Genomic DNA, 23,081 nt, shown 5'->3' on the forward strand with positions numbered 1-23,081 from the left:
TAATGTCTTCTCCTCCAATTTCATGCTTCATATATTTTTCTTCGTCTCTTTAATTTCTCCTCACTAACATGGATTCCCCGCCGTTTCATTCAAAAATCTCAAAGCTGGATGCCTTCACCAAAAGATCGTCGGAAGAATGCTTCGTCACTGTCCTGATCGCAATGTCAAAAAAGGAGGCCAACTCATGGGCGTCGACTTCCTACTCATTGATGAGAAGGTTGTTTCCATCTTAACTAGACTTTTCATTTATTCGTTTTTTACAACTCTATCTAATTTGAAGTTTTTTCTCTAGAGTTGTGTCATCCAAGGGTCGATCAATGTGACCCACCTTTCAAAATTCGAAAACTCGCTACGTGATGGGGCAATATATATTGTGTCCGACTTTGAAGTCGCAAGAAGCAACTCCCGTTTTAAGCTAACATATTCCCCTTTTTCAATACGCTTCACACCAACCACTAGCAGCACTTCACAAATCAATTACCAAAGACAAAGAAGCAAAGAGATGAACACACATTTAATAAACTAAAGAGATTCAAAAATAGGAATGCCACAATCTGATAACCGTAACACTAAATTATATGAAAAAGAAAACCGAGCCAACAAAAAAACAACCCGGACTTTATAAAATTACAGCAAGATAAACAAGAAAATTAATTTTTCCCAAAACACAACTCACATCGAATCGAAAAAATCACTCAGAGGACAAAAAAAAAAAATTACAACTAAGAACACAAAAACAACTCACAACTTAATTAGGAAATTTAAGGAAGCCATCACATTTTCATATAAACAAATTTGCTACCCAATTCACATTTACCTTTAATGAAATCAACAGGGGATAAGCAAATATCCCCCTACAGATGCAAAGCGAGTGGGAATCAACCAAATACACAAACCCCAAAAAAAAAATGAATACTCAAGGGAAAACGATTACGAAAGGGATGACTGAAAAAATGATTACGAGCATCAAAGAAATAAGTTCAATACTCATATTGTCATCTAAATCGCAAACATTGCTCTTCTCCTATCCGTTCACGAGGACATCGAATTTTGAAAAAGAACAAATCCATTCCAACCTCACTAACATACAAATAATGATCCAATAGACCAACACATTATAAGCCTTACAGAGAAATTGAGTCCGACTGAAACAAAGAAAAATAACCAAAAAAAAAGAAATGTAAGTTATTGATTTTATTTATTTTTCTTAATAAAATTCACAACCTTTTTCACTCTAAACACTAAAAATTGACCCAAAAAACTACTCCAACAGTTTACAAAATACATATGAAAATATTAAATACCAATCCAACCACAAAATGACAAATAATAATAAATTAATCACAACTAACAACTACATCCAAACAACAATTTCAACTACACAATATTAACTTATAATTACAATTTTTTTTAAAGCATTAAAAACATACAAGATGATCTCAATTTTTAAAAAATAAACAGCAAACTAAATTATACTTACTGCAAAACCTATTTTTATAAAAAAAATAACCAACAAAACAACATAAGCAACCAAAATCAAATAAAAAACAAACGTAAAGATGAATTTACGTAACCAAAAAAATAATATACATAACAAAACCTGGAATACACCTTAATCTAACTACCGCGCGTAGCGCGGATCAATTACTAGTATATATATATATGTATATATATATGATATATATATATATGATATATCAATGCTAAATACGTTATACAAATCAGAATGTTGAGAATTTGACAAACGAGGATCGACAACAGGACACACAATTTGGTTCTCTTTCTCTCAATTTTAGTCGATGAAAGGCCAAGGCACTAGCAGTTGGTCTTCCATTTCCAATTAATCAAAACTTTTTGATTTTTGGGTTAAGGTATATTGACTTTTGTTCATAAAAATTCCCACGTCTTCTCTATTCATTTTCTTTTTCATTCTCACTACCACTTTTTCCCTCATAATAAATTTCACAAAAAGAAAAATCTGGCCACTATGGAACTCTTAAATATTTCAGTGATGATTTGAGGTTAGATTTTCATTATTGGTGTTCGTTTGATTTTTAGAAATATTTTCTGAAGTCAACGTGGACTAGTGTTTATACTGATCTGATCATGGTTTTAGTTATAATTTCACCACATTATCTTCAACTTCAACGCAGAAGTTGAATACTATGTACTAATCTGCTAAGATCGGGTGATTCAAGAATAATGGGGTTGGGTTGGGAAAAAAAAAACCATAAAATGAAGGTATCACATTCTCATGACGCTTGTAATCTCTGTCCATCACTACATTCAGTTTTGGACTTTAAATTGGGGCTTCAAAGCCCAACTATATATTTTCGCATAGCCACTCTAGGACCAATTCATTTATTTCAATCTTTGACTTAAGGAACAATTCATTAAATTTAGAACTTTTACATTCATGATTCATCATGTATAAACTATAAGAAAGAAGAGAAACCAAGTCCCATACCCAAAACGAGACTTGGTATACATTACAAGCAAATTCGAATAGACAATAGAGAATTGAATGTATAAGTGTGAAAACTAACAAAATAGGCTAATAGCCAGTGACATTTTGCAGGCATTCATGAGTTTGTTATTTCTTATTAATGTTTCGATTGCATGTGACTTATCATCAATATCATTAATTTTATACACGTTACATATATTGACCAAATTGTTTTTTTTATCCATACACCAATTTAAAATATTTGTTCGTGCGGGGTGTTTTTTTTCTTTCTGGAGGTTATGGCCTATGGGTGAGAAGAAAAAAAATACTTCGTGATAAAAAAAAAAGAAATGTATATATAGCTATACGAGACTAGAGTCCACGATGAGCTGTGGTCCAAAAGTGATGTTTCGTCTCTAGTGAATATTCCCTAAGTCAGTAGGATTCTCCCATGTTCTCGAAATCCTATAAAAAAATTAACGCTCCTGAGCTTATAGAAAATGAATGACAACACTTATGTATGATATATCCATATACATAACGGTATATCTTGTATCGTAGCTGCAAAACTGATTGTCTGATTAAACTCTGAACCAACCTAATGTATCAATCTTTCACTATTATATATGCATAATGCATGCATGATCTCTCACTCAACAATCGCTTTTCTTTTATGCCATATAATCATTAAACATTGTCTAAAATAACTAAACCGTAATAACTAAACATTTTCTATATGCGTTACTTGCTCAAAACTTGACTTATAAAACGTGGTCTCGGTCCACAAAATTGTTAAAGGGCGGTGAAAGAAATAAATATATGCAGGTATAATATTTTTAGCAATCCTAAGAGTAGCAAGGCCATCGTTCATCGGTCATATTTTTGCTTCCTACGTTTTATTTTGTTTTTGCTAAACCATATATATCTTTTACTAAGTATAGAAACCATCATAATCATTCTCAGTTTTTGGGAAAATTCATAATGAATTTCATAAATGCATTTTAATTCATGAGATATTTCCATTTTTTATATTCTGATTTTTTTAGCTACTTCAATCCACAACCACAACTCCATAGTGGATACTTCTTTTAATATTTTGTTTTATTCCTCTATATTTCTTATATGTTCACACTTGATATAATATTTCTTATAGATTAAAATTAAACTAAGTTTTTTGTTTGCAGTAGCTTATAGCTACCCTTCGAATTTTGTTTAAACAACTTTGGTTGGTAATTTTTTACACTCGATGGAAACGTATAACATTTTCTTGATTAGTACTTTCAAAGATGTACAAGATTATTTCTTTGTATCTTTTATGTGTGCATATATGTATAGTGTACGTATGGTCACATTTTTTAAATAAAAACAAATCGAATTTAGAGAAATTAGCCAGTTATTAGCCTAACTAGTCAATCTAAGACTCATGAATAACAACACCTTGAGTAGTTTGTTTCCCAAATCAACTAATCCAACTAATATGATATTATCCTTTTGTTAAAGTACTTTCCCTGAATTTTGTTTTTGTAATATATAGAATAATTAAAATAATCGTGCATGGTGTTTTTTTTTTTTGTAGTAATCAATACTAGCTAGAACTATATGTTGCCACCCACAGATATATAATAAAAATTTATTTTAAACCCCTTTATTTTGTCCTCCTTTTCGTGTAACAAGACTCAAAATATATCTTAATTCTCCGTAAACCTAAATGCTTATTTTTGTAAGAAATATACAAAACAATAAAACACATTAGCCATCCGATCATACACATGCTCTTTCCTAGCCTATATATACCCTAACATGAGCGTCAGACTCATTTCAAAACATTGAATATTAAGAGAAGATAGAGAGAAACCCCAATAGAAGGAGAAGAGAGAGATGAACAACCGGGGAAAACAGAATGATTCCGGCTCTGGCTCCGGCTCCGGCTCTGGCTCCGGCTCCGGCTCTGGAGATAACCGCCGGACTTATGACTGCAACATCTGCAAGAGAGGTTTCACGAATCCTCAAGCCCTCGGTGGTCACAATAACATCCACAGCAGACGCGAAAGAAACCTCTCTTCCTTTTCTCCTTCCAACTCATTTCCATTTTCTCTTCCTTTACCATCTCAGTCTCCCTCCTTCTCCATAAACTCCACGAACCCTAATGATAACAACAACCCGTCTCCATATCTTCCGACCATCGATTCATACCACCACCAAGTGTCTCAGCCACCGTTAAACCCTAGCCACAACACACAATACTTTGGATCATCATCATCAAGAGGAGGAGGGAGATTTGCTCAAGGGGAGTCTCATGGTCTGGATTTGAGCTTAGGGCTCGGATACATGATGAATGAAGATGATGACACTCACCGAAGCCCACCAGAGACCGAAGGTTCTGAGCCTCAAGATGATGATCTTGATCTTGATCTTCGTCTCGGCCGTCATCGTCATCATTGAGGTTTCAGCGGTTTCCCTCACGTTTGATCCACGTAATCATATACAATATATATAGTTGAAAGTTTAATCACCTTATATATGCATGATATTTGCTTATTGTGGTTATGTAACGTCGATCATATTCATATGAAGTTTCGGTTTGTATAATTTAAGACTATTATTATCTTAGAGCAAATAGGTTTGAGTAATGTTATTATTATATTATACGTTGTTATGAAGTTGGGTTTGTATAATTCATATTGTTCTCAACTGCTATCTCTTCCATAACTATATATGATTGTAGATCTATAGATCAAATAGGTTAACTTGTGTAATATTCTTATTATCTATGTTGTCTGAAATTTGGGTTTATATAATCAAGACTCTCTACTACATTATTCTTTACATTTTTGCAGATCCATGTGAGCTGATATGGATCAAAAGCCTTGATATTGTAAAACAAGTTATGATTATATAAATACACAAATGGTAAATAATAAAGAGAGCACAAATCTGGGTTTTGTGAACTGACAGTTGAGGTAATTTAGAAGCAGATATCAAAATTAAAAGGCCCAATATCATTGGAGGTTTGATTTTGGAGCCAGATTCATTATTAATTTGCTGGGCTTACAAATCATGGAAATTTGAAATTGATTGTTCACTTAAATCAGATTACTGGTTTGAAAAGATATAAATCAAATATAAAGATCTTAATTGGGTCTAGGCTGGTTTTGTTTTGAACGTGCAAGTGTAAGTTCTTATTTTATAAATAGTTTTGCTCGAGAAAAATATAATGCGATTTTAATACGAAATCTAGCATGTGGTGACAAACACTAACCATACATACATTTCATGCACACTGAATTAATTATGGCTATGGGCAAGTTAATTTGATTGCTGCTTTGTTTGTTTTTTTTACATGAGAGATATGTATCTTTGGCTTTGACCAAAATTAATGATATCAAACATGCTAAATGTTCGTTTTCCTAAATTTAATAAAAATGTTAAGGATGTACAGTATAGATATGTTTCTTTGGTAACAATAATAAATTACGTAATCCATATTAAAAAAAAACTCCTCAAAAATAGCTCTTTTTATTTATTTATATATTATTATGATTTGCTCAAAATAGCTCTTTTTATTAAGAAAAATATCAAGAAAAAATGTTACTGTAATTTTCTTTCTACTCACGTTTTCCACAAGAGGAAATTTTGTTTATTTTTTCTTGTCTTTTCCACAATTTTTTTTTGGGGTCAAAATCTTGTCTTTTCCACATATGTTTTCAATTTTAACAGATTACAAATTAATTAATACTATTAATCTGTTTTTTGGGTGAACAATAATTAAATATGGCCTTCTCTAAATCTTCATATTATAAGTATTTCCATTTTCTAAGTTGAATTAAGAATCTATATTATTATTTTTGAAGTACATTTTTGCCTTCAAGTTTTGCTTATTTAATAATGTTTTATTTACAACACTAACCCCAAAAACAATTTCATAAATAACATTGCAGAGAAACTCAAATACTAAACTTTCTTAAATTGACCAACATTTGTTACATTTATTGTCATAAAATCTTAACAACATCTATACATTCTGATTTTTCCAAAAATAACTCTACCCATTAAAGGTTTTAACCCATTAAATCTCCAAAACTATTTTTATGGACGCTAGAATCTCCATAATTATATTAACATTAATAAATTTTCTAAACCGAAAATCCAATTATAACATATCACATTAAATATGTTGAAAACCCCCATATAATTTAATTTATTTTTTATTTTTTTGAGGAATTACCAAAAAATTAAAATTCTATTAATTATCATAAACTATATATATTGACATGAAAAAATTATAAACTATAAAAATATTCTAATTTGGTAAAACAATTAACATAATTAAACTTGATAAAAAACTTATTTTGATTTTTTTTTTACGAAAAAACTTATTTTGATTTTGGTAAGACGGATTGGTATTAATCCCATATAGGGAGTTAAGTGGAATTGTTTTTTTTTAAACATTTTTATATGTGTACCCGGAGATAAATGTATTACTAGACTATACATATACCACAAGACTTAAAAACTTGAAAAACACTACAAAAAACCTATACTTTGCATACTTATATCAAATACCTGTAAAATTTTATATTTTTAAAATTAATAAAATAATAATAAATAATAAATAAATATAATATAAATTTTAAAATTTTAAAATTAAAAATATTGTCGGTTAAATCCTAGTTTTTATATCAGCAATATACATATTTTTACAACTCACAAAAAACAAAAACAAAAAAAATAAATCTAAAACAGAGGAAGACGTCGTCGAAGGTATAGAAACCTAAATTTTGGTGGGGGATAGTGCTCTGTTTCCGCCATGGAAGACGTCTGCGAAGGAAAGGACTTCTCTTTCCCACGGGAAGAAGAAAAAGTTCTCTCCTTTTGGACTCAAATCGATGCTTTCAAGACACAGCTCCAACGAACAGAGGATTGCGAAGAGTACGTCTTCTACGACGGTCCTCCTTTCGCCACCGGTCTTCCTCACTACGGACACATACTCGCCGGTACGATTAAGGACATCGTGACTCGGTACCAGTCCATGAACGGCAAACACGTCACGCGGCGGTTCGGTTGGGACTGTCATGGTCTCCCTGTAGAGAACGAGATTGATCGTAAGTTGAACATTAAGAGGAGAGACCAAGTGCTTGAGATGGGTATTGATAAGTATAATGAGGAGTGTAGGAGTATTGTGACGCGTTATGTTGAGGAGTGGGAGAAGGTTATCACAAGGACTGGTCGTTGGATTGATTTTAGTAATGACTATAAGACTATGGACTTGTCGTTTATGGAGAGTGTTTGGTGGGGTTTTGCTCAGCTTTATAAAAAGGGGCTTGTCTATAAAGACTTCAAGGTTTGGCCTTTTACTTTTGGGTTTGAATTGGTCTTAGGTTTGATATCTTGTTGACTCAGTTCCGGTTTGTTTGCAGGTTATGCCTTATAGTACTGGTTGTAAGACACCTCTATCTAATTTTGAAGCTGGTCAGAACTATAAGGTATGTATGTTTTTTCCCTTGTTGCTAATGAAGGTTATTACTTTATGTTGTTGCTTATTTGAATATGTTTGACGATTTGGTACGTACAACAGGATGTGGTTGATCCAGAAATCATGGTTACATTCCCAGTGATTGGGGATGAAGATAATGCGGCTTTTGTGGCATGGACTACTACTCCATGGACTCTTCCAAGCAATCTTGCTTTGTGTGTCAATGCAAAGTTTGTCTATCTCAAGGTTCGTAACAACAACAATGGAAAAGTCTATGTGGTTGCTGAATCTCGGTTGTCATCTCTTCCCAGTGATAAGCCTAAGGCTGCTGGTGATACCAAGAAGGCTAAAGGTGCTAAGCCTGACAGTGCAGAGGATTCTTATCAAGTTTTGGAAAAATTTGATGGAGCTTCCCTGGTTGGGAAGAAGTACGAACCTTTGTTTGATTATTTTAACGATTTCTCTAGTGTGGCCTTTCGAGTAGTAGCAGATGATTATGTCACTGATGACTGTGGTACTGGTATTGTCCATTGTGCTCCTGCCTTTGGTGAAGATGACCACCGTGTTTGTCTTGACAACAAGATAATTAAGAAGGTTAGATTTTACTACATTCTCCTTATCATCACCTCATTAACATCAGAAGACATTAGCCATTGTTAAGGGTTCATGGATTTCGTAGGGGGTTTAAGGGATTTATTGTTTAGGACGAGAATCGAGATGCTCATTTGTGGTTTATTTTCTTTCTTGTTTAGGCTTACAATATCTTCAAGAACCCATGCTCATATACTCTACTATACTCTCGCTTTATCTCATTATGTTAAATGTTGTATATGGTTTTATCCTCTCTTGCAGGGGGAGAATCTAGTTGTGGTTGTTGATGATGATGGGTCGTTTACTGAGAGAATCACCCTCTCTAGTGGCCGTTATGTCAAAGATGCAGACAATTATATAATTAAAGCCGTGAAGGTGATTACTGATCATGCCTAATATTTGTGAATAGACTACATGAGTCAGTTAAGATCATAATGATCTGTCATGTCTCTTAGAGGATGTTAGTGCAATTTTGGACTATCATATTGTTTTATAGTAAGTAACCTTTTTTTTTTCAGGACAAAGGCAGGCTTGTTAAATCAGGAAGATTTACTCACTCATATCCATTTTGTTGGCGATCAGACACCCCTCTCATATATAGAGCAGTTCCGAGTTGGTATGTTTCATGTTTCATATGGGTTTTAGCTAAGGTCTTAGTTTATTTGTATCATTTCGTGCTAGTTCCAGTGAGACACACACTCTCTGTCTCTTTGGTCCTTATCTCGAGTTTGGCTTAAAAGATGTAAGATTTTTGTCCTACTCCTGTCCTGTTGGCGCAATTGATGATCATATATTATAATTATTCATTTCATTATATCTGGCAGCCTCTTTCCGGAACAATCTTTGTTTAGGATATTTTGATTTTCCATGTTTTGACTTTATCTATTTTATATTCTTTAATTATATGTAGTGAAAATCTGGCCTAGATGGCTGTATAAGTTAGCAAAGATGATATGAAGCTTATTCTTCATTTTCATGAGTGGTCAAGACTTTAAAGTTTGTAAGTGTTTTACTTGTTAGGTTTGTTAAGGTGAAGCAGTTGAAAGAAAAATTGTTAGAAAACATTGACGACGAAAAAACAAAATGGGTACCTAAATATGTGAAGGTCAGTGGAAGAAAGGATCAGTACTCGTTGAGTATTTTACAAGTTCACTTTCGTTTGGATGAGTTACTGATTATATTTTCTTGCAGGAAAAACGTTTTCAGAATTGGCTTGAAAATGCAAGGGATTGGGCAGTTAGCCGAAGTAGGTATTGGGGAACGCCTCTTCCGATATGGATCAGTGATGATGGGAAGGAAACGGAGGTCATGGATTCAGTTGAGAAGCTTGAAAAGCTCTCTGGTGTCAAGGTATCTGATTGATTGTTTCTAGAAGTCTTATTAGTATGTTCTGTTCAAGTTTATGACATCCTACGAGGGTTTGGTTTTTTTCTTTTCTTTTTACTGGAGCATATTGGAAATAAGAAATTCTGATGACTTATGGTGCAGGTCTTTGATCTGCATCGTCACCATGTTGATCAAATTACAATCCCGTCAACTCGCGGTCCTGAGTTTGGTGTGCTCCGTCGTGTAGAAGACGTAAGATGGATTCATTCATTTTAAATCTGTGATTGTCCGTGGTATTATCCCATAGTTATGTTTATATCATGCTTTTTCAGGTTTTTGATTGTTGGTTTGAGAGTGGTTCAATGCCTTATGCATATATCCATTATCCATTTGAAAACAAGGAGCTATTTGAGAAGAACTTTCCTGGTGATTTTGTTGCCGAAGGGCTCGATCAAACTCGTGGATGGTATGTCATTCCAAATCTTGGTTTTGGTGAGATAAATAAGCCGTTAGATTATTGAATTGGCCACTTACTCTATGAACTGATTTGGATAGTAAGTATCGTCTATGAATGTATTTTGAAAGAATCAAGGCAATTAATAATATCTAAACTTGTAATTTGGTATGTATCTACAGGTTTTATACTCTTATGGTGTTGTCTACAGCATTATTTGATAAACCAGCTTTTAAAAATCTGATCTGCAATGGTCTCGTGCTTGCTGAGGATGGCAAAAAAATGTCTAAGAAATTACAGAATTATCCACCACCTTTGGATATCATAAATGAGTACGGGGCTGTAAGTTTTCTCCCTATGATATGCTTTTATGCTGTGTTTTCAGTACGAAAATCTTGGTTGCGTGTAGATTTTTTCTCGTAGTGACTTTGCGTGGACCTTGACAGGATGCTGTGCGATTGTACCTGATCAAGTCTCCGGCTGTACGTGCTGAGCCACTGCGCTTCAAGAAAGAAGGAGTACATGGTGTTGTGAGTGATCTTAGCAGTTGATTTAATTGCTTTCTTATTTTAGTAGATTTGTTTTTTTTGTCTGAACTATTGGGTTTTGCTAGGTCAAAGATGTACTCCTTCCATGGTACAATGCATACCGGTTCCTTATTCAGAATGTAAAGAGACTTGAGACTGAAATTTCTGGGCCTTTTGTTCCTATTAATCTGGCAACTTTACAGTCATCAAACGTTCTCGATCAGTGGATTCACTCAGCCACACAAAGTCTAATCAATTCTGTCCACAAGGAGATGGATGCATATGAGCTTGACAATGTAAGATTTTTACATGCCATTATCTAGTGTTTTAGAAAGGAAAAAAGTTATCGCTATCCTGCGGTTTATTACGTTTACCACATCTTTGTTTTTCTTTTTTGCAGGTGGTTACTGAACTCGTGGAGTTCCTTGAAGATCTCACTAACATATATGTTAGATTCAACCGCAAGAGGTTAAAAGGCCGTACAAGGAAAGATGATTGTCACACTGCTCTTTCAACTCTATATAATGTATGGTAAATACTTTTGTTTACATGGTCACCATCATTTGAACACTTTGTAATAACTAAAAATTGTGTCTGGAATTTTAGGTACTTCTTACTTCTTGCAAAGTGATGGCTCCTTTTACACCGTTCTTCACTGAGACATTATACCAAAATCTGCGGAAAGTGTGTGAAGGTTCTGAGGAAAGCATTCACTACTGCAGGTTTCCACAAAAGGAAGAAGCTGTAATAGTTCCATTACTCTATATCCAAGTATAGAATAGAAATTGTCTGATTTTTGCCCACTTATATCTTCTTCTCGTGTTTAAACAGAGAGAGGGGGAGAGGATTGAGAAAAGTGTTACAGAGATGAAGAAAATCATTGAACTTGCTCGGAAGATTCGTAATCGTAAGAGTGATAAGCGTCAAGAACAACTACCCTTGAAAACTCCTCTAAAGTGAGCATTGTACTTAATAATTTTTCCGTTCCTCTTTGGTAGCCTTAAATTGAAAAAGAAGTTGATACATGCCTATTTATGTTGAACCAGGGAAATGATTGTAGTCCATCCAGATAAAGAATTCTTGAATGACATAACTGGAAAACTAAAACAGGTCAGTGATGTTACAGTAATTTGTTAATCTTTGAGTGTGTATCTTTTTTTGCTTTTTGGAGTTTATTATTTATGACTGCTTGAAATCAGCAAAACATATCTCTACAGTTGTGTTAGATAAGAAACACACACAAAATAACACATAGCTATGTGGAAGTGAAAAGCTTAAGGCTCCAAGAGCCCTGAGTTCATGCTAGGCTTAGCACTTCGGATTTATTTTGCTTGATTTTTCATTGCAGTATGTCTTGGACGAAGTTAATGTAAGATCTCTTGTCCCATGCAATGATACTTCGAAATATGCATCACAAAAAGCAGAACCAAAGTACAGGTTAGTGTGGTTTTCTTCCTGCGTTTTACTTTTAACCCTTGAGCTCAATGTGCTTTAGCCTCTCCAAAAGAATGTAGAATTCCGTTATACTTGTTAATTTCTCCAGTGTGTTGGGAGAGCGACTTGGAAAATCTATGGGGCTTGTTGCAAAGGAAGTTAGAAAAATGTCTCACCAAGATATCTTAAGATTTAAGGTTACTAAGGAAGTTACTATTGCTGGACACTCGCTCAAGATAGAGGATATTAAGGTCTCACATGCTATAGTTTTTTTTTTTTTCTTGGGAGACAGAATGAAGAATATGCCTCAAAGAGCTGAATTCATTTCTGACACGTTTTGTTCATGTGTTGTTCAGACTTTCAGTGAGTTCAAACGCCCAGATGGTTTCAAAGATACAGAGATTGATGCAGCTGGAGAAGGTACAAACTTCTCTATGCTCAATTTATGTTAATCTTGATCGATTACCGGTGCTCTGTTGTTAAGGAAACATATGCTATTTGTATTTGTTCATGGTGCAGGTGATGTTTTGGTGATTCTGGATCTACGAGAAGATGAATCTTTGAAAACTGAAGGTGTTGCTCGTGAGGTAAATAGACGTAACCGAAGTCGATACATTTTCTTATAAGTTAAATTTTCTATGGGATTCCTTTTCTGTATATAAGCAGAGGTTTTGCTCATGAGCTTATTTTTCCTTGTATTGTAGATTGTCAATAGGATCCAGAAACTACGGAAAAAGTCATGTCTGGAACCAACAGACTTTGTTGAAGTGTACTTTGAATCGTTAGATATGGATGAATCTGTTGTGCAACAAGTTCTATATTCTCAGGTAACTAACTAACTGCTTTTGGTTTGTTACTCACTTCATGTTTGCTCAAGTTGTACTTGAATTTTACCAATGTTTCATCATTCTTGTTTGTTGGACAGGAACAATACATTAGGGAAAAAATTGGCTCCCCTTTGCTTATGTCTACTTTGATGCCACCAGATGTAGTAAGTCACCCACCCCACCCTTCTTCTCTCACATATGCTTTAGTTTTTTCACCGTAGAAACTTAAATGTGTTGTCTGTTATTTTTGGCAGGTCATTGTATCTGATGAGAATTTTGAATTGAAAGAATCTAAATTGTCATTTAATATAAGTTTGGCTAGACCATCTTTAAAGTTCAATGAAGAAGCTATTCTCGCTTTGTACTCAGGTGAGCCATTCACCATCTCATCAGAGTGGATCGCTACTTCATTTCTCGCTCTTCTTAAACAAGTCTATTGATTGTTCCAGGGAATGAAAAATTTGCAACCAGGCTCCAGAATTACTTGAGGGCTTATTCAAATTTTAAGTCAGAGATCCAAACTGGAGATGGGAAGGTTTGTTTGACCCCCTAAACCACAAAAATATACTCTCACAAATCATGTCAAGTCTAAACCAATACTATGCTTATCAAGTTCTTAATAACATTAATTTTTTACATGTCTACCCGTTTTGTATGGCAGATAACTGTAAGCTGCATTGAAAACCAACCTCCTGTGACTGTGGTTCTAGGAGAACATTTGCATTTGACAGTGGGCGACTACTTGTTGAGCAAGAAGAATGCATAAGAGCCTTTTTAAGTTGTTTTATTTCTAGATTGTTGCAAGAAGTTAATTATGTGTGTTTGAGACTTTGTACTCTTTCTATTTGTACAATACTAGACTTTTGAAGATGGTAGGACAGATAGGTACGTCCAGTGACTAAATCTGAAGTCTGATTACATACTAGTCATAGTTACAACAAACAACCTATGATATAAACAGTTTCAGCTGGGTGCTTATAATAGTCTTTAAGCGACTTATCAATACGTTACTTGGCCATACATGAACATTCAGAAAAGAGTCATAGACTATAGACAATACCAAAACTTTGGTTAAAATCGTTATTTGGTTTATTCAAAAAGCGTAGCAAAATCTTTTACTTAACATACATACGATTTAACCCAAAAACTTAGGTAACGTGTCGTCTCAAAACTTCTAGGTTCATTTAAATTAAAAAATATACTTGTAGAAACCCTTTAAATAAAAACAATGATGTTTTCGAAAATGATAGATATGTGAATAGAGAGGATAGTACATTATTCTGTGGTCTAATTTCGATTACTAGAGTCAAACCACCAAAACTAAAAGTTAAGAAAGGTAATAATAGTAACGAGACAATGTGGTTTCAATTATATACTCATTACTCTTTAGATTCATGTATGGTGAAAGGAAACATTAAAAAGATCTAAGTTTTCGTAGGTCCCCCCCCCCCCTACTAGTGTCAGTTTTCAAAACACAGTGATTAGCGTTAGATTTTATGCTCTTTTGTTTATTACTACTATTAAGCTAATTTAAGAAATATCTACTAGCTAGTCTCCTTGGTCTTTATAATTCTATATGCCTTTCTTGGACTTTAGGTTCCTAGATTCATGTCATGTGGCTTGATTGTTTCCAATACTATATATCAAATATTTTACTCATTTAATACAAAACATTTTTTAAAAAAAAGTTTTATTCTATTCTTCTCCATTCTCATGATATACGGGATTTTTGATAAAATTTAGATTATTATAATTTTACAGCTTGTAAATAAGTTAGATATAATACAAGTTGTGGAAATAACAAAAAAGTTTAATATACATTAGTGAACAAAAAGAAAAACAACTCAGAGAAAAATCAAAAGAGCGTCCAAGTTCGGTTCATGTAAGAAACCAAGTGGGTCCTTTTTTTTTATTTTAAGATTTTCTAAATCACAGAGAGAGAGAGAGAGAATAAAGAAATCTCCAAAACCTTCTTCCTTTGTAAAACCAACGGCTCCGAGAACCTTTTTTTTTAACACACTTCTCCTTTTGTTCTCCAACGGCGGCGGCTTATGGCGGTTTTACGAAGTTTCGGATGACATAATCAGTTTTTCAGGCACATATATAAAACGAAACGTACTTGCACGGTTTATTTTATTTGAGTTCAAAGTAGTTTCAGATTTGTCGCTATCTCTTCACTTTTTTAGACAGTCTTCTTCTGGTTTTTTTTTTTTTTTTTTGGTCATCAATCACCAACTCTTTTGTTCTCTCTCTCTCTCTCTCTCTCTGTCTTTTGTTTTGCGACTCTCTCTTCGTCGTCGTTTTTAATTATTATTAATGAGAGGAGGAAGATCGGAATGCCGAAGAGGATTAGAAGATTCGCGTACGTCGCTGCGTTGGAATTTCACAGGTCGATGAGATCTGAGAACTGTTTCACTTTTATCCAAACTCATCTCTTTCAGGTATTCTGATTTTTGTGTGCATGTTTTTTTATACTGTTAATAGTAGTGCTACTCAAATTAAAGTTTTTGATTTTTTTTTTTTTTTTTTACTTCTAACTGTTGAATCCAATTGTCTCAAATTTTAAAGGTTTTTTTTTGTGTAAATCTCCCTTTTTCACATTTGCAAAAAGTTAAATTTTTTATTTTTTACACCTTGTTTCGTGTCTAATTGTTGAATTAGAATGTCTCAATCTAAATGGTTTTTTTTTTTTTTTTTGTAAATCTCTCTTTTTTTACATTTGCAGAGTTTAGAATTTTTATTTTCCAAGTTAAAAGTTTTGATTTTTACACTCTGTTTAGTTCCTAACTGTTGAATCTAAGTTGTGATTTTTTTCACTCTGTTTCTTGTTTTACAGTTGCAGAGTTTAATGGAATAAGCATTTTCTCCGAAGATGGTTAAAGGAATAGCTTCTGGGTTCTTGATACTGTCAATGGTGATCTTTGTTTCTCCGGCGGTAGCCATAAACGGCGGTGGTTATCCACGGTGTAACTGCGAAGACGAAGGAACTAGTTTCTGGAGTACAGAGAACATTCTAGAGACTCAAAGAGTAAGCGATTTCTTAATCGCAGTAGCTTACTTCTCAATCCCAATTGAGTTACTCTACTTCGTAAGCTGTTCAAACGTTCCATTCAAATGGGTACTCTTCGAGTTCATCGCCTTCATTGTTCTCTGTGGTATGACTCATCTCCTCCATGGTTGGACGTACTCTGCTCACCCTTTTAGATTGATGGTGGCGTTGACTGTTTTCAAGATGTTGACTGCTTTGGTCTCTTGCGCTACTGCGATTACGCTTATCACTCTGATTCCTCTGCTTTTGAAAGTTAAAGTTAGGGAGTTTATGCTTAAGAAGAAGGCTCATGAGCTTGGACGTGAAGTTGGTTTGATTATGATTAAGAAAGAGACTGGCTTTCATGTTCGTATGCTTACTCAAGAGATTCGTAAGTCGTTGGATCGTCATACGATTCTTTACACTACTTTGGTTGAGCTTTCCAAGACTCTTGAGCTTCAGAACTGCGCGGTGTGGATGCCGAACGAAGGTAAAACAGAGCTGAACTTGACTCATGAGTTGAGAGGGAGGGGTGGTTGTTCTGTCTCTATGGATGATTTGGATGTTGTGAGTATTAGGGAGAGTGATGAAGTTAATATATTGAGTGTGGACTCGAACATTGCTCGAGCTAGCGGTGGGGATGTTAATGAGATTGGTCCCGTGGCTGCCATTAGAATGCCGATGCTTCGTGTGTCGGATTGTAACGGAGAGCCGAGTTATGCGATACTTGTTTGCGTGTTACCTAGCGGGCAGCCACGGGATTGGACTTATCAGGATATTGAGATTGTTAAAGTTGTGGCTGATCAAGTAACGGTTGCGTTAGATCATGCAGCGGTTCTTGAAGAGTCTCAGCTCATGAGGGAGAAGCTTGCGGAACAGAACAGGGCGTTGCAGATGGCTAAAAGGGACGCGTTGAGGGCGAGCCAAGCGAGGAACACGTTTCAGAAGACAATGAGCGAAGGGATGAGGCGTCCGATGCATTCGATACTCGGACTACTGTCGATGATTCAGGACGAGAAGTTGAGTGATGAGCAAAAGATTATTGTTGACACGATGGTGAAAACGGGGAACGTTATGTCGAACTTGGTTGGTGACTCGATGGATGTGTCTGATGGTAGATTTGGTACGGAGATGAAACCGTTTAGTCTGCATCGTACCGTCCATGAAGCAGCTTGTATGACGAGATGTTTGTGTCTATACAACGGGTTCAGGTTCTTGATTGACGCGGAGAAGTCTTTGCCTGATAATGTAGTAGGAGACGAGAGAAGGGTCTTTCAAGTGATACTTCATATGGTTGGTAGTTTAGTAAAGCCTAGAAAACGTCAAGAAAGGTCTTCATTGATGTTTAAGGTTTTGAAAGAAAGAGGAAGCTTGGACAGGAGTGATCAAAGATGGGCTGCGTGGAGATCACCGGCTTCGTCAGCAGATGGAGATGTGTATATAAGATTTGAAATGAATGTAGAGGTTGATGATTCAAGTTCTCAATCTTTTGCTTCTGTTTCGTCAAGAGATCATCAAGATGTTGGTGATATGAGATTCTCCAGCGGCTATGGTTTAGGACAAGATCTAAGCTTTGGTGTTTGTAAGAAAGTGGTGCAGGTGAGTTTCGTCGTCCATATCTCTTTCTAAAGTTCCCCAACATTAGTCTGAGTTCTTTGATAATGTGTGCAGTTGATTCATGGGAATATCTCGGTGGTCCCTGGCTTGGACGGTTCACCAGAGACCATGTCCTTGCTCCTCCGGTTTAGACGCAGACCCTCCATTTCAGTCCATGGATCCAGCGAGCTACCAGCTCCTGACCACCACGCTCACGCTCACCCTCACCCTCATTCAAATTCTATATTACGTGGCTTGCAAGTTTTATTGGTAGACACCAATGATTCGAACCGAGCGGTTACGCGTAAACTCTTAGAAAAACTTGGTTGCGATGTAACCGCGGTATCCTCTGGATTTGATTGCCTCAACGCTATTGCTCCTAGCTCATCCTCCTCTTCTACTTCGTTCCAAGTGGTGGTGCTTGATCTTCAAATGGCAGAGATGGACGGCTATGAAGTGGCCATGAGGATCAGGAGCCGATCTTGGCCATTGATAGTAGCGACGACAGTGAGCTTAGACCAAGAAATGTGGGATAAGTGTGCACAGATTGGAATCAATGGAGTTGTGAGAAAGCCAGTGGTGTTAAGAGCTATGGAGAGTGAGCTCCGAAGAGTATTGTTACAAGCTGACCAACTTCTCTAAGTTGGTCACAACTTCTTCTACATTCAAAAATTTCACAACATTGTTTTTAGTTTTTACACCATAGATTTTATGTCAAATATATCAAAACGAAATTGTTATTATATACCACCCATATCTCAATGATTTATGTCTTTTCTAGTTTTTGTTCTTTTTCTCATTAGGACCCCACGAAATTGAATCTTAGTATTTCGTAGGGTTTCAAGAACACAGCTTAAAATATTAAAAGCAGAAACGTTATCAAAGGTAATGGAGATGGACTAACAAATTATACGGTTTTTAACTTACATATAATAAAGAATCAATTGTGCTAATAAATTTACGTATACAGAATCACGGTTTTATGATTAAATCAAAATATTTATTTTTTATAGTTTCTTGATTCTTATTTAGTTATTTTGCTTTTATGTGTTTTTTTCGTCATATTATTTTGTTAATTTTTGTTTGGATCAACCTTTCCCTTTTACAATCTTTTTGGAAAGAAAGTTTAACACTTAACAAAGAGGAATACATAAATTGAGAATAAGTATTGTAAGCACGTGACATGTTGTCAATTCTTAAGAACAAATTCAGTAAGTGGCTCCAACCTTTATTAGAAAACAAAAAATTACGAAAATTGAATATGATATTATAGATTTGTGTATTTCTTACTTATGAACTATAACCGGAGTGGAGGTCGGGATTTTCCTTCTTCTAATGGACGCAAATCTGAGCTTGGCCATGAAAGAGATGTCGATTGAAGATGATAGCCCAGTGATTCTAACAGATGAAGGTGATTTTGGAGGGGCAGTGGAATGCAAACTGAGTATGGTGGGGAGATTGCTGAATCCGGAATGTCAGAAGATGGCCAAGATGATAATGAAGATGCCAAGGGTTTGGGGAGTCTATGAGAGAGTCAGAGGCATAGCACTGTCCCATGATACTTTCCAATTCATTTTCCAATTGGAAAGTGATTTAGAGAGAGTCCTGAAGACGGGTTTTTGGACCTTTGATGAATGGGGCATGATACTGGAGCGATGGGTGGAATCGCCACCGGCGAACTTCCTCCGTACTTTTCCACTTTGGATAAGACTTCGTAATATCCCAGTTAATTTTCTCACCATCAAGGGCTCGACTAGAGATAAACGCTTTCCCAATGATTTGCCTAATGCAATTCTGCCCTTGCTGACACAACCGACCACACCTGCCTGTCAACCACAATCCAACATCGTGATCCCTGAAGTTTTAGCGGAGATGCAGAAATACCTGGTATCAGGTGATCCGTCTTTGACAGGTCAACAGGAACATATATTACGAGCAACTTTGAACTCTATTGCTTCGGACTCCCGAGCACAAAATGCAATGTTATGTCCGGAAGCTCCACCAACGTTAACTCAAGATCTCAGTAAAGGGAGGGACCGGTGTTTGCATATCCACAAAACATGCCTGAAGACTCGCTTTAGGCACAAGCCACTACTAAGGAGACAGAGGGTGATAGTGGTGGCTTATCCCGGAGGATAACAACACCAGCTAATCTTGGTATCAGCAAAGTTAATCCGGCGTTGCAAATGCAGAATAGAATGGAGATGGATCAAGTTGGTGCTGCAGGTTTTTGTGTTGGTATATCTACTACAGATAGTGGAAACCCTGGTAGTAAGAAGGGTCAGATTCAGAAAAAGGTGTCATCCTGGAAACGACGAGCCAAGGAAGCGTCTGCCATTTCCTCTAATGATGTTGTCGGTCTCTCAGGAGAAGCTCAAGAAGGAATGCACAATGGAAATTTTGCTAAGAGGAAAGTATTAGAGGAGGGAGATGTATCCTCTAAATTTTTAAAGAGGGATTCAGAGGTGGATGACACTACGGTGGATAGATGCTTGAATTTAGAGACACAGGGTCGAAGTAGTGATGCAGGGGTATGTGAAGCAGCTTTTGAATAAGGTTTGAAGGGTGAGGCTGACAAAACGGGTTTGGTGGTTTTCCAGAAACCACCCAGTACTCAATGAGTGTACTCAGTTGGAACTGCCAAGGAATGGGGAGCACCTCGGCAGTTCGACGTCTGAAGGAGATGTGTCATGAGCATTATCCGGACTTTTTGTTCCTCCTGGAGACTAAAAACTCCAGTGATCACGTTATGGGAGTGAAGGATTGGATGGGGTATGATCAAGTGCACATTGTGGACCCGATTGGATTAAGTGGTGGCTTGTTTTTGTTTTGGAAAGATCTGTACCTTGTAGAGATTCTGCAATCTGATACATGAGTGATTGATACCAAAGTGAGTCAAGGTTTCATGGTTTTTTATATTACTTTTGTTTATGGAGATCCAGCTCGCAACTTGAGAGAGGAGGTGTGGGAACGTATCACTAGAATTGGTATACGGAGAGATGAACCTTGGTTTCTTACAGGTGATTTTAATGAAATAATGGATAACTCAGAAAAATTGGGTGGACCGAGGAGACCTGAAAGTTCTTTCTATCCGTTCAGAACGATGGCGAGAAGCAGTAGGATTAAAGAAATCCCTAGTTCTGGAAACAAACTCTCTTGGGGTGGTAGAAGAGAGAATGTATGGGTACAGTGTCGCTTGGATAGAAGCTTTGGGAATAGTGAATGGTTTAGGCTGTTCCCGCGAAGCCACACAGAGTATTTAGACCTTATGGGATCTGATCATCGACCAATCATCACAAGATTAGTTGGTGAGAACACAAGGTTTAAAGGTAGGTTCATCTTTGATAAGCGGTGGATAAACAAGCCGAAAACATTAGAGATTATCAAAGAGCAGTGGGCTTTGGAAAATTGCAGTCAGGGTAAATCAGTTCAGGGTGGTCTAACCCAGTGCAGGAAGGCTCTAGCTAGATGGGAAAGAGAACATCCTACTAACTCTTTGACACAAATTCAACATCTGCGTAAGGAACTTGAAGAGGAGTCTACAAAGCAGTTCCCCAACTTTCACAAACTATGTCAAATCAAATGGGAGCTTACAATAGCGTTTAGGGAGGAAGAAAATTATTGGCGATCTAAGAGTCGTGATACCTGGCTCCAGGCAGGTGATAAGAACACAACTTTCTTCCATGGTGTGGTTACATACAGAAGACTCAAGAAACGTCTTAACCACTAGTTGATAAGAATGGGTTTGAGTGCTTTGAGGAGGGCTCGAGAGGCAACATTGTTGCGGAGTATTTCAAAGATTTGTTCAAATCCTCAAATCCTGACAGTTTTGAAGAGTTATTGGAGGGTATGGAGCCAAGAGTTACGGAGGAGATAAATCAAAACCTTATGGCCCTGGTAACAGCTCAAGAAATCAAACAGGTTGCCTATAACATCAAGGGTGACATCGCTCCAGGAGCAGATGGTTGGACATGGGCGTTCTTTCAAAGGTATTGGACAATAGTGGGGCCTGATATTGTCACAGAGGTCCAGGAGATTTTCGCATCTGGTAGCTTACCTCAGGATTGGAACCATACTCAAATCTGTCTCATCCCAAAGAAGGACAACGCGAATCAAATGGTGGATATGTGACCAATCAGCTTATGTTCGGTCTTGTATAAGATTGTCTCCAAGGTCTTATGTACGCGGTTGAAAAAGTGTATTGTCATTGATTTCAGAGACTCAGGGCATTTGTTTCAGGGCGTCTTATCTCAGATAATATACTCATTGCACATGAGATTGTACATGCGCTTCACACACATGCTAAATTCAACTCCGAGTATATTGCCATCAAAACGGATATGTCAAAAGCCTACGACAGAGTTGAGTGGGAGTTTTTCAAACATTTGCTTACCAAGTTGGGATTCCACGTTCAGTGGGTCAAATGGATTATGATGTGTCTTACAACTGTGACGTATTCGGTTTTAATAAATGGTAGTGCATTTGGTTTTGTTAAACTAGAGAGGGGGATCAGACAAGAGGATCCCCTGTCTTTTTTTCTTTTCATCCTATTTGCAAAGGCTCTCATACATATCATGGAGAAACGGAGACTACAAGGAAAGCTCACTGGGTTCAGCTTTAATGAGCCATGCCCTGTAGTTCAGCATTTACTATTTGCGGATGATAGTTTGCTCATCTGTCGAGCAACTAAAGAGGAATGTGAAGAGATATTACGTTGTTTACATCTATATGGGAAGGCATCTGGCCAACAAATCAACTTTGCGAAGTCGGCCATCACCTTTGGAAGCAAGACGCCTGCAATAGTTAAAGTAGAGGTTAAACAAAGTCTGGGGATTACGGCTGAAGGTAGAGAAGGCTCCTATTTAGGGTTACCAGAGTGTTTTTTCGGCTCTAAACAAGCTCTCTGGGCCTTTATTGGAGATAAACTCAGGAAACGGTTGCATGGTTGGTATGCTAAATCATTATCGTTGGGAGGTAAGGAGATATTGTTAAAGTCAGTGGCGAAGGCCTTACCAGTGTACGCAATGTCATGTTTTAGACTGAGCAAGAACCTATGTCGGAAAATCACAAGTGCTATGTGTGAGTTTTGGTGGAACAGTTGTCAAGGGAAAAGGAAGATAGCATGGGTTGCTTGGTTCAAAATGTGCAAGTCCAAGTCTGAGGGTGGTATGGGTTTTAAAGACCTGGGAGATTTCAATTAAGCCTTACTTGCCAAACAGGCTTGTTCGCATATTAAATAATCCGGACTCCTTGGTAGCTCGGTTCTACAAAAGTCGATATTTTTGAAAAACATCAATTTTGATGTGTGGCTCGGGTTCGAGACCATCATATGCGTGGAGAAGCATCCTTCATGGTCGAAATTTGTTAAAACAAGGATTG

At 36.4% G+C, this 23,081-nt stretch overlaps 3 protein-coding genes across 4 annotated transcripts; all 3 read left to right on the plus strand.

Moving 5' to 3' along the window:
* Positions 1–4,302: 4,302 nt before the first annotated feature.
* On the plus strand, positions 4,303–5,035 carry LOC104767780 (uncharacterized). The gene has a single exon (XM_010491762.2). It carries the CDS (start codon positions 4,325–4,327, stop codon positions 4,886–4,888), a length of 564 nt encoding a protein of 187 aa, XP_010490064.1. The 5' UTR covers positions 4,303–4,324; the 3' UTR covers positions 4,889–5,035.
* A 2,036-nt stretch (positions 5,036–7,071) lies between these two features.
* On the plus strand, positions 7,072–14,081 carry LOC104766217 (isoleucine--tRNA ligase, cytoplasmic). Of its 2 annotated transcripts, XM_010490052.3 has the most exons (25): positions 7,072–7,787; positions 7,864–7,929; positions 8,022–8,513; positions 8,772–8,885; positions 9,029–9,126; positions 9,531–9,615; positions 9,702–9,860; positions 9,999–10,088; positions 10,169–10,302; positions 10,473–10,632; positions 10,737–10,820; positions 10,904–11,113; positions 11,218–11,343; positions 11,424–11,561; positions 11,649–11,773; positions 11,864–11,927; positions 12,166–12,254; positions 12,361–12,502; positions 12,608–12,671; positions 12,771–12,838; positions 12,956–13,078; positions 13,177–13,242; positions 13,333–13,447; positions 13,528–13,613; positions 13,740–14,081. In XM_010490052.3, the coding sequence occupies exons 1-25, from the start codon at positions 7,254–7,256 to the stop codon at positions 13,842–13,844; spliced, it is 3,537 nt and encodes a 1,178-aa protein (XP_010488354.1). In that variant the 5' UTR covers positions 7,072–7,253; the 3' UTR covers positions 13,845–14,081. The 2 variants fall into 2 exon arrangements, with proteins under 2 accessions (XP_010488354.1, XP_087357986.1); XM_087501860.1 differs by having other exon boundaries at positions 12,361–12,671.
* Positions 14,082–14,990: 909 nt separating this feature from the next.
* Positions 14,991–18,482, plus strand: LOC104766218 (ethylene receptor 2). The gene is made up of 3 exons (XM_087502826.1): positions 14,991–15,519; positions 15,915–17,705; positions 17,778–18,482. The coding sequence occupies exons 2-3, from the start codon at positions 15,951–15,953 to the stop codon at positions 18,342–18,344; spliced, it is 2,322 nt and encodes a 773-aa protein (XP_087358952.1). The 5' UTR covers positions 14,991–15,519; positions 15,915–15,950; the 3' UTR covers positions 18,345–18,482.
* Positions 18,483–23,081: the final 4,599 nt, after the last annotated feature.

The sequence above is a fragment of the Camelina sativa genome, chromosome 19 (assembly GCF_030686135.1).
Source record: "Camelina sativa cultivar CO46 ecotype springtype chromosome 19, ASM3068613v1".
In the NCBI taxonomy this organism is placed as follows: Eukaryota; Viridiplantae; Streptophyta; class Magnoliopsida; order Brassicales; family Brassicaceae; genus Camelina; species Camelina sativa.

Bases quoted from the DNA above. Each gene is read 5' to 3' on its own strand.
- LOC104767780 (XM_010491762.2), top strand. From the start codon at position 4,325: ATGAACAACCGGGGAAAACAGAATGATTCCGGCTCTGGCTCCGGCTCC.
- LOC104766217 (XM_087501860.1), top strand. From the start codon at position 7,254: ATGGAAGACGTCTGCGAAGGAAAGGACTTCTCTTTCCCACGGGAAGAA. The intron at 8,886-9,028 runs GTGATTACTGAT...TTTTTTTTTCAG, and splicing joins ATATAATTAAAGCCGTGAAG to GACAAAGGCAGGCTTGTTAA. The intron at 12,255-12,360 runs GTTAGTGTGGTT...TAATTTCTCCAG, and splicing joins AAAGCAGAACCAAAGTACAG to TGTGTTGGGAGAGCGACTTG.
- LOC104766218 (XM_087502826.1), top strand. From the start codon at position 15,951: ATGGTTAAAGGAATAGCTTCTGGGTTCTTGATACTGTCAATGGTGATC. The intron at 17,706-17,777 runs GTGAGTTTCGTC...TAATGTGTGCAG, and splicing joins TTTGTAAGAAAGTGGTGCAG to TTGATTCATGGGAATATCTC.